Below are 17,348 nucleotides of genomic sequence, written 5' to 3' on the forward strand. Positions count from 1 at the left end.
TCAATAGCAGCATATGGCTTCTTATGGGCCTCCATCTCCAGAGCTGGCTCTGTCCTCCAGGGCCTCCACTCGTCCACTTCAGCCATGTCCTCATAAGGCATGAGCCCCCCCATAGCTGTGTCCTTTGAAGCTGTCTGTTCTCATCACCATGTGTAGTCATAGCGCCGCTTTACTTCCACTTGTCTGCCTTTTTGCGCCTGCATCTGCGCGTTTGTGTGTGTGTGTGTGTGTGTGTGTGTGTGTGTGTGTGTGTGGGGCTGTGAGTCCCTACTAGTTGTACGTCATGTCTGCTCTCACAGACGTTTGCCCTCGTTGACGGCTGCCCCTCACCTCGTGAGCCCTCTGTATGTGCGCCCCCGTGCATCTGGAAGGTGGCAGCGGCCTGGCCTGGCCTGATCTCATTTGCCTCCTCCACACTCATTGCTCTGTGTCCACCTCTCCAAGGCTTCGCCCTTGGACTCATCTCACTCCTCATTCTGTCCACCCCACTGGTTACCTCGCTGCCCTCTGGTACCTGTCACCCACTTAGTTAGGATTGTTCTCTCCTTCCACATGCCACCTTCTCTCTCTCTCTCTCTCTCTCTCTCTCTCTCTCTCTCTCTTTCTCTCTCTCTCAGTTCAATCACAACTCTGTCTCTAAAGCTGAACCGTACCTCAGTGCATCCGTTTGTGGTACACTGTGCTTCCTGTATCTCAGGAAGGCCCTGGGGCAGTTAATTCATTTCTTTCCTCATAATCCCTGTGCCACCCCTCGTTTGGCTCAAAGCTCTTTTGCTTTCTCTGTCCGCCCCAGCCGTTCCCTCGTGCACTGCCTCGACTGCCCGGTCTCGGTAAGCAAACAGAACAGTAAATCGCTCTGCCAGGCATTCTCCACCCCGGCTCTGCATTTTGCAATCGGACAATCAACACAAGCCCAAGCCTGGAGCCCTGCCATAGAGACGATCAGCCAACTGCACAAACCACCTCGACTCCAGCTGCAGCGGAGAACCAGAGATGGTGAAGTGGCGTGTCTGTGGGACTGAAAACGAGAAAGAGTGTGTGAATGTGTGAGAGAGCATTCAGCCCATACAGAGACTATATAGCAGCGGTCAAAAAGAAATCACCAGGCCCCGGCTGTGGCGCAACTGGCTGGGGCACCTGCACTGTACGCCGGTGACCCGGGTTCGATTCCCACCCTGTGGTCCTTTCTGGATCCCACCCCGACTCTCTCCCACTCACTTCCTGGCATTTTCCACTGTCCTGTCATTAAAGGTATAAAAAGCCCATATACTTAAAAAAAAAAAAAAAAGAAGAAATCACCAGAGAGAGAAAACACATCCACACACACAAACATTCATGGTCCATCGGACATAATGTGATGCACAAACACTCCATAAAGCAGGAAGGCAAATGTGGTTAGTGTATTAGCGATCCATTAAATGCTGCTCACCTCAAAGGTCACTATTCATGCTAAATTTAACCACAGTGTTTATTTCTGTAACAGTATGTGTGCCATTGCACCCCCCGCCCAACACACACACACCCTCCTGGAATTACACAAAGAGTCTCTGTTATCCCTGGCCCCAGTTCCCAACATTCCCCAGTTCTAATTTTTTTCTCCTCTCTTCTCAGAGTCTGGAAGTGGGTGTTGGGAATTCTTACAGCCCATTTATATATATTGGCTGTTAGTTCACCCTTTTCCGCTCTCTCTCCCTCCCTCCCTCCCTCGTGTTGCGTGCATGTACAGTCTCCTCTCTTGTTCGCTCCTCACCCTCCCCTTTTCTCTCTCTCTCTCCATTTCTCTCAGCTGTGCCCTGATCTGCTCTCCTGTTGCTCGGAGTCATTGCTGTCATCCTTCACTTATCTGCCTCCTTGGACTTTCCACTCCTTCAATCTCTCCTCTCTCTATTGTCCAGTTCTGTCTCTGTTTCTCTCTCTCTCTTTCCTTGCCCTCCCCTCATCTCTCTCCATTCACTTTCTCCCACTCAGTTCCTCCTCTGTCCACTTGTCCTTCTCCTGAGACTTTTAATTATTTATAATTCTCATCATATAAACAGCCCACCTTTTTTTGCTGCTTGCTTTTGTTTGCTCTCCAATCTAGTTTCTCTTGTCCATTCCAGTTCCTTCCTTTTTCATCTCTCTCTCTCTCTCTCTCTCTCAATTCAATTGAATTCAAAAGTGCTTTATTGGCATGACAAATAGTTAGACATTTGTATTGCCAAAGCAGTTATTACATACATTGAACATACAGGTACATGTGACATACCAATAGACAAGTAATCAGAATGTAAAAATAAAATATGTGCCTAAAGAGACATTCATATAGGCAGCCTATATTATGAACTATCGTTACTATCTCGTAACCATTGTTACTATCTCTCTCTCTCTCTCTCTCTCTCTCTGTAGACACAGACTATATCCCTGCTCCATGCTTTGGCGGTTTCTTGCCGTTCTGGGACTCTGAGGTACCAAAGAGCATCAGACCAAATTCACAAGCTGCAGCTTGTCAGGAGCTGTAAAATGTATCACCTGTGCACCTACGGATTGCTACAGGATTGCCAACCATTTTCACTGACAGCATTTCAAAACTTTTCCATGACTCCTCAAGGACCCTTCATAAAATTTCCCAGACCTTTCACAACCCATAAGCACATTAAATTGCATACTTCACTGTACAGGTTGGGGCCTACTTACTGAATTAAAATTGAACAACCTTTTTCATTACTTTCAGAAGGCTAATTCGGCCATCACATGTCGAGTGGCACAATAACAGCTCTATTAGAAGTAACATTTCAAGAATTTTAAATAGAAATAGAAAACCGTCAATGACTTAACAGTTCATTATTACTGGTAAATCACCATATCTTGCAACATTCATAATGCGGTCATCATCACTGAAGGCCTGAAAATGTGTTTTTAGAAAATGTGTCTAGGATTTCCACGGCCATGGGAACCCTTATACTGGTTTACACAGTGCGTCTCTGGGATCTCTGTGTTGGCGTTTTAAACGAGTCGCACAGACCTCAGGCCACAAACTGACAGCAAGAATCCTGGGATCAAGCCGCTGGTTCTGTAGACTAGATCGGGCCTGTGCCTGATTGGTTGTGGCGTCTCAACATTCTGATGCAACTTCAGGGCAATTACTCCAGTGAAACAATATTGTGTCAGCTGTGGGCTAGAAATATGTATGGAAAGAATGAGGATGTGGACGGCCGGGCCTGAGGCCATACTTAGGTCTCACAGAAGTATGCAACTCAACTGAACTGACATTGCAAAGTAGAACTCAAATCTCCTGCCTCAGATTCAGATTCCGGTAGCTTCTGGAAGAACTCTGTGACCCTTACCGTCTGAAGCTGCAGGCTCTTTCGTACACCGACACTCTTTTTTTGAGTCTCTGTTGCCTTTTGTTTGTATTTGTGTACAACATGATTCATAAGTCACTCGGGATAAAGATCCCATCTCATTCAAGCAGACGGTAATTGTAAGGCATGAGGCAAACTAATTTCAAACCTTTCAACTGTGGTGAGATTGGGAAGAGCATGCATGAAGACACACACACACACAGACACACACACACAAACATTGGAGGGAGGAGGCTGACGGAGCAGACAGAGCCACTCTTAGAGGATGACTCACTGGCCGTCTTGTCTGGCCTGGACAATGACAGACGGCTAGAAAGCACTGAGGTGACTAGGTCCACAACCCCTCCAGACCCCGCGCTGTCCTCGGCGCGTCGTCTCTCACACACACACACGCAGACAGGCGGTCATGAGAACCAGACGCCTCCTCCCCACATTACCACAGCGGCCGGGGCGGAGCGCAGTGGTGCGGCCGGAGGAGTAGGAGGCTGTGGGAGAACGCAGCCCTGAGATAAAAGGATTTCAACGTTGCAGTGGACCAGGGGATTGAAACATGTACTGCAGATAAGGGAGGGCTAATCCTCCTCCTGGTGGTGTCTGCTTTTGTGCTTCTCTTACAGATCACACACACACACACACACACACACACACACACACACACACACACACACACACACACACACACACACACACACACACACACACACACACACACACACACACACACACACACACACACACACACACACACACACACACACACACACACACACACACACACACACACACACACACACACACACACACACACACACACACACACACACACACACACACACACACACACACACACACACACACACACACACACACACACACACACACACAAGCTGATCTGGCCCTGAGTATGCAGAAGTACAATACCTTGTTTTGGGATGTGTTGAGAGATATATATATATATATATATATTTTCAGAGTTTGTCAACAAATCCTTCAGATTATTCTTGTAACTTTGCTGAGCACGATCCAAAATGGCACTTCCCAGTCAAATCCAGATCCTAGATGTTGGACTCTGCATTGAGTCAGCACACTCATCTGTCCAACTCTGATGTATTGCTTTAGGAAACACTGCACACGTCTCCCCCACCGGACTAATCCCTCTCGGCTGCGTAAGATCACTCTACAATGATTTATTTACAAACGCACATTTCTCTTCTTACAATATCTTCCTGGGGAATACAAAGAACGTGCGAAAACAGGGTCACAGAGAGGTGAAGTGAAGTAGCAACAACAGAAGCCCCAAAGTTCACCAGGAGATTGTTTAAAGGGATTAGGGAGCTGGAAAACCAAATGGACTTACCACTGACACTGACCTGACTAAGAGCTAAAAGAGAGAGAACAGAGCAGGTTGGCAGGTAAGAGAGGGAAGCCATGGCCGACAAGACTGCCAACGGATAGGAAGGGAAGAGAGAAGAGAGGGAGGACACAAGAGAGAGAGAGAGGAGTCATGTGAAGAGAGGGAGGACAAGAGAGAGAGAGAGAGAGAGAGAGAGAGGAGTCATGTGAAGAGAGTAAGGGAAGGAAATGACAATGCTTCCCACAATAACAACATGACTAGCTTTCCTTGCGACAGTGTCAATCTGGCTGGTCAACAGAACAACAAGCTTTCCTCAATCTGCCTGGTTAGACAACAAGATTTTCTTAAACCTTTGGGACAGTCTCAATCTTATTTGGTGCTAGACCAGGACTTCTCAGCAGGGTTGATAGGAATAGAACCAGCCTGTTATCCTACTGCCTTTATTTGTTTGTAATGTGTTTGCGTCTAGGTCCTCATGCTCATAGTCCTTATTTGGAACTTTGTTCCTAAGGTGGAAGATAACACTTCTTTTTTTAGAGAAATACAGCTGCAAAAGACATCTCTACCATTTTGACAATGCTAACTTTCCTTGGTATGGTGGAGCTCTACAAGGCAAACAAAACAAGCTGCAGACATCCCAAAAACAGGCTGATAACGACAGATATTGACCAGACAGACCAAACAGAAACAGAGCATTTCTGGTAACATCAGGGCTGGCTTCCCTTTGCAGCCACAAAGACTGTGGCTCTGTACTTATTGTACAATAGTCACCAACACAAGCCCAACATATGTTCATGTTTATTTTCTTTAGGTTGGGGATATGGATCAGGGAAAATCACGTTTAGTACTGACCACCACTATGTTGTAGAATTTGTGATTGAAGTGGTCATGTATTCTCTGACCCTAGGAATTACAGGCATAAACAAATTGGCAAAGCAAAAGTAATCAGTTTCAAATGGGCCATCCATGTCGATACAAGATGATGTTTTAATAGCCAATCAACTGGACAAACAAAACCAAAATGCAAAAAGGATTAAGGGGAAACGGGAGACACAGAGGACACAGGCGCCACCGTGACCTGACGGGGAACCACGATCATCCCCAAAGCAGCCTCCCTTCTGCCAAGATGCATTATGGGAAAGGAGGGTGTGTTGTGCGCCCTGTGGTTTTTAGCTCCTCGGATCTCATCGTGTCAGCGAGGCTCAACGGAGCGATGGTCCGGATGGGGGGGTTTGAGTCCTCGTGTTCCCCAGACCTTATCGGGCTGTACGCAAGTCCCAGACGAGGAGACTCATCTCCCGTGGAACAGCAGAGGGAAGATAAGGGGCTCCATCACTCCAACTGCGAGATCTCTAGTCTGGGTGTGAGTTTCGAGAAGCAAGATATACAAAATGCACATCACACAAGGAGCGAGACAGCTGAATTCCCCCCTGCCTTTTCTCTCTCTCTCACACACACACACACATATACACACACACACACACACACACACACACACACACACACACACAGAGATCAAGCAAGCAGACTTTCTATTCCATTCACACTGCAGCCCTTGCCTGGGACCATATCTCAGCTGCCTTCATTAAAGATTCTGGGAGTCTGTTTTTGTCTCAGCAAGAAACAGAGCGAGAAAGAGAGATAGGGAGAGGATGAGAAGAGAAACCCCTAAAAGAGGATATAAAAAAAAAAGACAAAAGTCTGGACTGGAAGTGGACAGGATGTGTGACGTGGCACCACTGATGCTGCATGATGGCTGAGAGAAGCCCTCAGCAGGTGCACTGACAGCTGCCAAAAAAAAGGAAAGCATGTCACACACACACACACACACACACACACACACACACACACACACACACACACACACACACACACACACAGACAGACAATGGATGTGCAGAGCGTGAGGAGTGTATGGACAGCGAGCGAGTGAGTGAGCAGGGGCAGGGGAGAGGTCCACACACTGCCCACACACACACACACACACACACACACACACACCCCGGAACATTCTCTCTTGTGTCAGCAACTTCTCGCTCCCGTTGTTACCTGAGCTGTCAGCAAAACCCATAAAAGTGTCCCAGGGGCGCGCAGGCCTGTGCGAACCCTGAATCAGCTGACAATCGCACAGCACAGCTGGTCACCACTGAGGCACAGCCATGGGCACAGGAACAGGAACGGGCACTGCAGCCACAGGTGCAGTCTGTGTTTGGTCTGCCTATCTACTGGTCTCTCACTAGTCTCCATTAGGATTACAGGGCTTGAGTGAAGTCCATAAACTTGCAGCAGCAGCTGCAGCAGCAGCATTTACTCTCTCCTTCCTTTTTTTAATGCCTGTTCATGTCCATTTGCTTGTTTCTACCACACATCTGGTTTCCCAGGAGATTCTTGTTTGATCTTCCTCTCTCACACGCTCCCTCTTTTGAAAGCTTTACATGATGTCCGTTCACCTCTTTCATTTTTGGAACTAAACTACTCATCAGCCACATTGATAAGGAGATCTCTCTCTCTATCTCTCTGAGATGGGGCCATTTCCCAGGCACTGACACAGACCATTAGTCAAGAAAACAAAATGAGCAGAAGTAGCCCATCAGGCTTGCTTGCGCAGAGATGCTCAAATGAGACAGGACCATTCAGCACCACGCAAACAGACCTGTCAGATGAGTGGGTGCACTGAGTACAGGGGAGAGAGGGAGGGAGAGAGAGAGAGAGAGAGAGCAGAGAGGAGAGAGACAGAGAGAAGAGGATAGAGAGAGAGAGGAAAGGAGAGAGACAGACAGAGAGAGAAGAGAGGAGACAGACAGAGAGAAGAGAGGAGAGAGAAACAGACAGAGAGGACAAGAGAGAAAGACAGAGAGAACAGAGGAGAGAGAGACAGACAGATACAGACAGACAGAACAGAGAGAGTATGGCATGACTGTAAATAAGCCATCAGACTGTATCTATTCCTAAAACAGCAGGATAATAAAATGTGCCAAGGCTGCAGAAGAACTCCAGACAACAACATATGGAAGGCCAGCAGAAGCACTTCAGACACCTGATGCTTTCAAACGCACCTGAAAGCAGCAGAGGGCTGCTGGACTCGTGTTCCTGATCCATGTGCAACATGTGCCAGAGTCATTGAGACCCAGACACTGAGGCACGAGCACAACAGAGAGAACAGAGGGATGATCATGTTTGTCTTTCAGCCATCACCGCTCTCAGGAAACAGGATAGCAGGTTCAAGGATCGTTACATAACGGATGACACACACACACACACACACCTTCATCCCCTTCTACCGTGCAGTCTGTCCTGCACACATGCTGCAAGCTCATTTCCTCCTAGCCCTCACCTTCGGACACACACACACACACACACACACCCACCCACCCACACCCACCCACCCTAGTGGGATCAACAACACGCACTGTATCTAGACTGAGGGCTGTCAGTAAGTGTTTGCGTTTAGCCGTCCGTCACCATGGCAAGTAAACAGGAAGTCAAACACCATTCTAGTCATTGTTCTACCTACCAGCTACAGACGTAAGGGGCAGACACAAGGGCAGGCAGGAGGGCCAATGGGTTTGAAGACTGGCCAGCAAACGGGTAACACAGGAGGGTTTGAAGACTGGCCAACAAACGGGTAGCATAGTTCCATCCAGCTTGTCGAAATTCTATAATGAGCAGGTTTAATGGGACTCCTGGGCTTCAAACTGGCCTAAGGCCATCTGGTGCTCTATGACCATCAATGCTTAATGCAAAACAACGTAAATGACCTGTGGAGAAGCTATGAAATGCTTGAAAGTAATTAGGGAAGATATTTAGAGAAAGATGAAGTGAAATGCTTGCAGGTAGCAGTTAGTGAAAAGTAGTTAGTAAAATGTTTCGCTGCCGCATTGCCTCAATATGCATTGACAAATGCATGTCTGGTCATTGTAAAGCATTGATATGACTATGATCAAGTGGACGAGCCTGACCAATGTGTGCCTGTGCTGGTATTAACGTGATGAATCTGATCAGAGTGACAGGATTAGAGACGCCGTGCTGATGAAATTGCAGGCCTGCCTGCTGTACTAGTCTAATGGAACAATCATTTATCAGGCGTTACTGTAAGCCAGTGGCCCGTAGAGGCGTAGACTCACGTGCAGGCCATGCAGTGCACATGGCTTTCCTGCCCAGGGCATAAAAGACCACTACAGAAAGACAGTATACACATTTATTGTACTGTAAAACGCAAATGGCTTTGAACACCCGTGCCTAGTGTATACACATGTAAATCTAAACCATGGTTTATAACCATGTGTATGGCTCATCTCCATGGTGAGGGGATGATGGGATGGCAGTGTGGTGCCGCTGGCAGGGCATGCGGGCGAGGCGGTGTGACGTGATGTTGGCATACGCATGGCGGCTGGGCCCCTGCTGCCGGCCAGAGAGGAGACGAGACCGGTGGCAGCTGCATGGCAGCGGCAGCGGCGGCGCCACACCGACAGCACGAGCGACTGACCGAAGAGCTGCGGGAGGAAGTGGACATGGAAACAAGCTCTGCGCTATGCTACCACTGCTGCTACCACCATCACTGTTACTAGAAGCACCAGCACCACCACCTCCTCCTCCTCCTCCTCCTCCTCCTCCTCCTCCTCCCCCAGGCCCAGAGCAGCATTCTCCTCTCCTGCACACCCAGATTTACAGCTACCCGGCTCAATGCCACAGACAGAGGGTCTGTTTTGCTTTTTTTATGTATAGCGAGTGTGTGTGTTTTTCTCACTTGTCTGTCTGGGAAGTGTTACTTTGTTTTAAAAGGCCCCGCTGGAGCCGAGAAATGTGTCTGAGTGTGTGTGTGTTTGTATGAATGTGTCTCTCTCTCTCTCTCTCTCTCTCTCTTTCTCTCACACCAGAACCCGTTAAATCACAGAGAAAAGAAAGGGAGGCTGAAGAGAGGGGTAAAAAGAATCTCCTTCCTCAGCAGTTAAACAAAAGTCAAGGACGGGGCGAGCGACAAAGCAGCCGCAGAGAAAACAAAAGAACGAAGCGAAAGAAAAAGAACACCGCCGCCGCCGCCGCCGCCGCCACTGTCGCCACCACTCTAGAGCTAAATCCAGTGCGCTAACCGCGCTCCTGAATGCTGCATATGCCTCTGTGCTGTGCTGCAGTCTGTACTTTCTCTCTCGGCCTGAGCAGAGCCTGTGGGTCTGAGAGCAATCTTAGAAGCGTGATCTGGCTGATAGCATGTCTGAGTGGAGCATCAGTTATATTTAGCCTTCCAGAGGCCCTGTGCCTTAAAGGGGGGGGGGGGGGGAAAGAAAGAAAAATATGGAGTGGAAAAATGCCAATAGAATTGTCAACAGGCTATACACAAAGTGGTGCAAATAAAGTCAAGTTTATTTGGAAAGTTTGGATTATTTGGAGGAGAATTTTATTTGCTATTTACAAATGTACCCCCACTACCCCCTACCGTATGTACAAAACTAAGAACAGGAGGGAAGAAAAGACATGACTCTAATACAAGAAGGACGTGTAGACCTGCTTTAAAAACATACTTGTATTACTATGAAAACAAACACATTATTGACTGTACAAAATAAAATGAGATTCCTCTTTATGTCTTGCAGAGTTGACACAGAGATAGCGGTCCTTGGAAGTGGAGCGTCGTCGAGACTCGGGGTTTAAAGTGACACTGTAGAGGCCTGGAGGCCGGCCAGGTGGATTCGGGACAGAAGAGAAACTAACGGCGCTGGGTGCGTGCCGAGCTCAGCTGTATGGCCCCTCGCGCCCGCTCTCCAGCGGATCAATAACGGGCTCCGAAGCCAGCGACAACAGATATTCCGCTCCGATGGAACGCGGATCGATACGAAAACGAGCGCTTGCGCTCTACGCTCGTGCGAATGAAAGGAGAGACGGAGGGAGGGAGGGAGAAAGGGATGAAGGAACAAATGACCGATTGGCTACAAGGTAAACAAACATTCGGTCAGTGCCACTGCCTTGGCTCCCGTGCTTGCCAGAATCAGAGTGGAGTCGGTGAGAAGACCCAAGTAGTGGACGCTGTGATGACTAGTGCCTGGGGTTGTAACGAGATAAAGTGTCCTTAGAGGTTCTCGAGTGTCCTGAAGCCATGGGAACATAAGAACATGGCCATGGGTTGGGGGGGGGGGGGGGGGGGTTCTGACCAGCGTGGAAAGCCTCGTCACCAGGAGCTGAAGTCCCCGAACCCGGTCCTGCCTTTGGGCTTCTTGGCCGCCGACGCTGACGCCGCCGCCTCGCTGGTGGAGGGCTTCTCGTTGTCCCCGGGCCGCTTCCTGTAGAGGAAGGATAAGGCTAGAGAGTTAGTGACCCCAGCTCACACTCACACCCAGTGCGGCCTTCACATCCTTGTGTCGGCATGTGCCTTCCAAAGAACACCACAAAACAACTGTTTGCACAACCGCCCACGGACTGCCATCTCTAGCAAGTGATACTAGCAAGTGAACTAAATTCATAGCACAAAAGGTTTCTGAATGCAGAAAGATATTCATCACTGCGTCAGATGCCTTAAAAAGCTCACACACAGGCTGTGAGGCAGCAGGTAGGGGGAGGCCAGTCCCAGCTGTCGTGACCCCTTAATGGGCAGGTCTCGGTGGGGGTTTATGCTTAATTAAGATGGCTCCTGCCGAGACCCCGGGAAGCTGCTGCTTCAACCCCACACCCCATGAGCTATGTGACACATGTGTCTTTTCTCACACTCACACTCACACACACACACACACACACACACACACACACACACACACACACACACACACACACACACACACACACACACACACACACACACACACACACACACACACACACACACACACACACACACACACACACCCATACCAATAATCGTTTTCACAACTGTCAACCCTAGTCACATGGATTTGAAAGAAGTCTTCAGTCCTCCAGCCTGTAATTACTGTGATATTGATCAAAACATTCTACTGACTTATGTGGCAATGAGAATATTGCTTTACAATTAGAAACAACTCCTTACTCTTTGACATCGTCTCACACCACAAACACACATAAGCTTACCCATCCTTACCCAATCAATTTCAGCTGCAAACCTCACTAGACAGTAAATTAGCCAATTTAAATGCTAATGTTAGAAAACAATAAGAATGCATATACAAGGAGACAAAAGCAAGCACACAAAGTGTGTTAAATATACAGCCTATGCTTATGGCAGGCTGTGTTAAATATACAGCCTATGCTTATGGCAGGCTGTGTTAAATATACAGCCTATGCTTATGGCAGGCTGTCATTTTTACAGTCTGTGGAGAAAACTCCATACTTGCAACTGTGGCCTTGCTGAGTACAGTCAGCCACTCCTGTGGGGTATTCCAAGTGAAAAGCCTGGGTGAGTTAAAGGAAAATTCCAGTATTTAGCACTTTGAGTCCCTTTTCTGGTTTGTTTTAGATGAACTAGAGTGGTGGACACCGAAATTTTGACGATTGGTCCCGTCTCGACTTTTCTGATTCGTTTTGAATCGCCTTTGACTACTCAGAGTGGCTGCCAACAGGCATACTCAAACATGTCCTAAAACAACCCTTAACGTTCGTTTTGAAAACTGTGTAACTCACGAGTGGTTAGTGGTGTTCGTTTTATTATTAAAATCAAATTTATCAGCGCAATGTATGATTTCCAGCCGTCTTATTTGCTATTGTGGAACTATTTTTTCAGACACCTCACAACCGCGTATAAACTTCCGCTCAATATTTGAACCTGAAGCAATGAACCTGAACCTGTGCAATGAGTCTTCCAACAGAAATCAATGGGATTTTACAAAATGCCAAATAAAACACGACAGAAACTGTATTTCGCTACGCTACTTGTTTTGGAACATCAACGAACACCACTAACCACTCGGCGAGTTGCACAGTTTTGAAAACAAACATGTTAAGGGTTGTTTTAGGACATGTTTGAGAATGCCTGTTGGCAGCCACTCTGAGTAGTCAAAGGCGATTCAAAGCGAGTCAGAAAAGTCGAGACAGGACCAATCGTCAAAATGTCCACCACTCTAGTTCATCCAAAACAAACCAGAAAAGGGACCGAAAGTGCTAAATACCAGAATTTTCCTTTAAGCCAGTGGGAGTGGTACTCCTCCTCACAGGAGAGCCCCATGGCTTCATTCACCAGCTTTCAGGAGTTGTACAGCTTCCTATGAGCCAACATGCTCAGGTTTGCCACTAAACCCACCCAGAACCCTTTCAGACTTCCTTAGACTCCATGAACCTGTAGTGAGAACCTGTTATTAGGATGGACATGGATGCAGTGGCCTACCCTGCGACTGGATCGGTCTTGTGTGTGTGTGTGTGTGTGTGTGTGTGTGTGTGTGTGTGCTTGAGAGAGACTTACTTGGCAGCCATGTTGATGTACTTGCCCACGCCGGGCCTGAATGTCTTGGGCTGCTTCTCCTCCTTGGCTCGGCTCTGGGCGGCGGCAGCGTCCGCTTGCTCCTGCTGCTGCTGCTGCACCTCCTTCTCCCGCTCCGCCGCAATCTGCACACACACACACACACACACACACACACACAGAGACACACACACGGACAGACACACAGACAAAAATACACTTAGATTACTGCAGCGCTCCTATAAATATATACCCATATATGCATATAGACAGACACACACACATAGAAAAACATTACATGACTACACTGCTGCTCCACACTAAATACTGTATATTACCATAAACGTACTGTGGTGGGCCAAGGTATTAAGGCAACATATGCCAAGCATTAGCTCTCCCTGTGTACAAACTGTAAATTCTACAAAACAATTAAAAACACGAAAGGAAAAGCTCCCCTTGTGTTCTGCAGATGTCTTTCTGACTCTGCCAGCAGTTTGTGAAAAATAAAGGACTTCATACTAAATATTGATTGTTGTATAGCAATTTCAGTGCATAAAATAACAAATTAAATTAAAACATCTGAGGTCATTAAAACACAGAATTTCAATTTGGACTCAATACTTTTGGAAACCATTGTACGCACGCACACGCGCACACGCACACGCACACGCACACGCACACACACACACACAGCGTAATAATGGTTTGACTTAAGGGCCCTTGCTCTGGTTTGGTTGGTGTGATAAATACCACACAAATGAAAGTGCTCTAGTTCCTCCTGTCCAGGGGAGAGATTGTTCTTTTTTACACTCCTTGGGGACAGTGCCAGCATCTCTGGGCACTGACCGACTACTACACTGTTTTGGCTCCTGGGGTGGGATTTTAAAAAGCTTAGCGTGAAACATTATTCTCATCATCTGATTGGTCTTATACAGAGGACCTGTTTACAGTCTCTACTGGCCCTGGTGCTTGCATATGCAGGAACTGGGTCACAGGGCATTCCGCAGATTCCAACGCCACACAGAGTACAGTCAGTCACACACACACACACACACAATATTATAGGAGTTATTATGAGGGGGAAATTATGCACCTGTGACAACACTTAGCAGATATTCAACAGAGCAGCATGAAGAAAGCCCTTCATCACACACACACACACACACAGAAATTCATGCCCGCTTACACCGCGCCAGAAAAACAGTAAAAACACACACACTCCTCCAAGACAAATAATCGGAGCTCTTATCGACGCGCGATCTCAACCGCCTTATCAAAACACAGTAGAGTGCCAGGAGGACTGGAACGCGCTGTGCTGTGCTGTGCTGCGCTGTGCTGCGGCCGCATTGTCTGGGAGACTTGAGCACACACACACCAGAATATGCTTATGGCCAGGGTGGAGGCCCCCCAGCACTCTCTGGCCTCCTCATCTGGACTGAAGCAGAGAGAGAGTGGGGCCTTTGTGTGAGTGTATATATAGGTGTGTGTGAGTGTGTTGGTGTGCATGTGTGAGTGAGTGTGTGTGAGTGTGAGAATGGTGCGAAGGAGTCAGGGGCAAGAACACACTGTGTGCTTTTAGTGGGGGCCGCCGCTTCCTGCTCCCTGAGCACTCTTCAAAAGACACTGCATATACACAAACACACAGCGGTGCAGAGGCATGCCTGGACACAGGCTCTCTCTCTCTCTCTCACACACACACACACACTCTCTCACACGCTACATGTGTAAACATGAACACAAGCATGCTCTCACACACACACAGGATATGTAAAAACATCAGAACACACTAATGTGTAAAGAGCTGCAGGAAAAGGTATGAAAAAAAGTTCTTGAGTCTTTCAGTGCATACAACACAACATAGATGTGTGTACTCACACTCTCACACACACACACACACACACACACACACACACACACACACAGCCATGTTATGCAGTTTCTAAAACGCGGTCTCTGTAGGCAGCCCAGGCTCCAAAAATGGCAACAACAACAGCCTGGTGCAGCTTGGACCAGGCTGTTTTTGATGCCGTTTTTGGAGCCTGGGCTGCCTACAGAGACCGCATTTTTTTACAGTGTATTCAGGTGACAGGCAGCTATCAGATTGTGAGATGTTTGCTGTTATGTGACAAAAAATGTTTTAGCTTAGAAATTGCATTACATCGCTTAGAGCACCTTTAAAAAAAGCTCAGACACACACTGACCTGTGCATCTGCTTCCTCGTATGGGTCCACAAACACAGTCGCGGTCAGCAACTTAATTTCACTCTGTGAACGGAGAAAAACTCATTAAACTCACAAGAACACCCCACACTACTAGACCCACGGTTCCCCAATAAGACTGTGAGGGACAATATGAGACACCTCTCGTGTGATCTGCAGCCTGCTTCACGGACAGCTTTCTATAGTCTGTCATTCCCACTATAAACGATTAGGTGGTGATCTTTTCCAGGCACCATCCCATTCCCCCAAGCCCATGTCAAACTCAGGCAGGATTATGGCGGCCTTTGCTCTCAAACACAGCAGTGGAGTACTTGCCCATTTCCCAAATTCCACTTTCAACTTTTCAACTATTCAACTTCTTCTAAAATTTGAAGAGCTCTACCTTTTGTTGTTTTGAAAGTGCAAAGTGAAAATTCCCCGACTTTTCCAGGTCTGGAAAGCAATAATTCTGAACTTTTTCAGACTTTCCAGACCTGTGTAAGCACTAGCTCTCTGAGCTATTTTGTTATATTGAGTGTTGAGTTGAACAGTGCTGCTTGGGTACCTTGGGCAGGTCTGTCTTGGGATCACTCTCCACGTTCTCCATGGCAGTGAGAGTCTCAAACCCCCCTACCACTCTGAGAGAGAGAGACAGAACGGAGAGAGAGACAGAACACAGAGAGACAGTGAGGGAGGAAGAGAAAGAGAGTGAAAGACAGACAGTGAGGGAGTTGCACACTGGTACTTGAACAATCCAGAGGTCTTCAACTCTGAACTTAACAAAGGAAAAGTCCACATTGACTCATAAATCTGATTGATTACTGCAAACAACTATGTGAATAGAAATCGTCTGGCATCAGTGGTTCCTTTGAATGCATCATAGATATTCAGCCAATATAAAATTCACATCATATGCACAGACCAAATATTCTATTATGTAGTTGCTTGTCATACCATCCTCCAATCAATCAGGTACACAGAGAAAGGAAGTAGTAGAAAAAGACATTGTCAGATGTTTTCCTCTTGCTGTAAACAATTTGTTCTATGACTAACACCAATAAGACAGATGCCACGGCAGATTTATGGGAATGAGCTACAATAACAAAAGTTGTTGATGTCTAGTAGCAGTGATGAAGAAAAAAAAAAAGGCTCCAGTGAAAACAGTTGCCGAAAGAGGAAGAAAACAAAAGGACACATTAAAAAGAGGAACAGACAAAGGCACGGACCACATGGAGGACATATCGTGTGTGTGTGTGTGTGTGTGTTGGGGTGGGGGAGGGTGCACCTTAGTCCCTAAGATGTAGGCCCGCATGCCTCCCACTTTCAACATCATCTTATGCAATAAGGCAAAACATCCTGCTTTCAGGGAAAAAGACACAACTGGCAAGATCAGGCACGCCGACGGGCCCCTGAGACCAATTACAGCCTGACAGTGATTTGGGATTCAATGTATGGCACATAATCATAAAGTAAATAAGATGGGATATGCTATTGTGCTTCACAATAAGCAATAGAGGAATGACACAAGCTGCCACTTGGAGGAGGAGGAGGAGGAGGAGGAGGAGGGTGAGATGGTTTGTTGCCATGCAGGAGGAATCCCATGGGAGAGAGGTGCGGGAAACTTTAGATTCCGCCATTCCGAGCACACAAACAATGCTTGTACCTTTGGAATTTCGCAGTCATATCCTTTTATGGTACGTGCAACATTGTAGCTCTTCAAGCCACCCCACAATAGCACGGCAGTGCGGCTCATCTTCCCTGTGCGTGTGCGTGGACAGGGGGAGCAGCAGCAGAGCGTATTTCACTACAGTACAGCCAGTGCCCCATGATCGATCCAGCTGTTTCTTTGGGGCCTCTGGTTGCCATGGGGGTTGAGCTCAGGGAGTGGAGTGGGGGGGAGCCTCAGGCACTATAAGCCCATAGGCTGAGGCTTTCTGTGTGTGGGGGAGAGAGAGAGAGAGTGGGGGAGAGAGAGAGAGAGAGAGAGAGAGAGAGAGAGAGAGAGAGAGAGAGAGAGAGAGAGAGAGAGAGAGAGAGAGAGAGAGAGAGAGAGAGAGAGAGAGAGAGAGAGAGAGAGAGAGAGAGAGAGAGAGAGAGAG

The 17,348-nt window shown here is 47.6% G+C and overlaps 1 protein-coding gene and 1 non-coding gene across 2 annotated transcripts in view; both read right to left on the reverse strand.

Moving 5' to 3' along the window:
* Window positions 1-10,038: 10,038 nt before the first annotated feature.
* The window catches only part of ppil2 (peptidylprolyl isomerase (cyclophilin)-like 2), a 38,683-nt gene continuing 31,373 nt past the window's right edge, over window positions 10,039-17,348 (reverse strand). Inside the window, exons 17-20 of the mRNA XM_076270098.1 lie at window positions 15,815-15,887; window positions 15,253-15,315; window positions 13,055-13,197; window positions 10,039-10,970 (exon numbers count right to left, since the gene is read on the reverse strand). Of these exons, the coding sequence (XP_076126213.1) occupies window positions 10,859-10,970; window positions 13,055-13,197; window positions 15,253-15,315; window positions 15,815-15,887 (391 nt within the window). The 3' untranslated portion in view covers window positions 10,039-10,858. The remainder of the gene's footprint in view (window positions 10,971-13,054; window positions 13,198-15,252; window positions 15,316-15,814; window positions 15,888-17,348) is intronic.
* Window positions 16,101-16,167, reverse strand: LOC143106958 (small nucleolar RNA SNORD42). The gene has a single exon (XR_012983752.1). It is a non-coding gene; the product is annotated as a small nucleolar RNA SNORD42 (small nucleolar RNA).

This window comes from Alosa pseudoharengus, unplaced genomic scaffold, assembly GCF_046254945.1.
Source record: "Alosa pseudoharengus isolate Yale_2024_CS ecotype anadromous, Long Island Sound unplaced genomic scaffold, YU_APseudo_1.1 YU_APseudo_1.1_scf_6, whole genome shotgun sequence".
NCBI lineage: Eukaryota > Metazoa > Chordata > Actinopteri > Clupeiformes > Clupeidae > Alosa > Alosa pseudoharengus.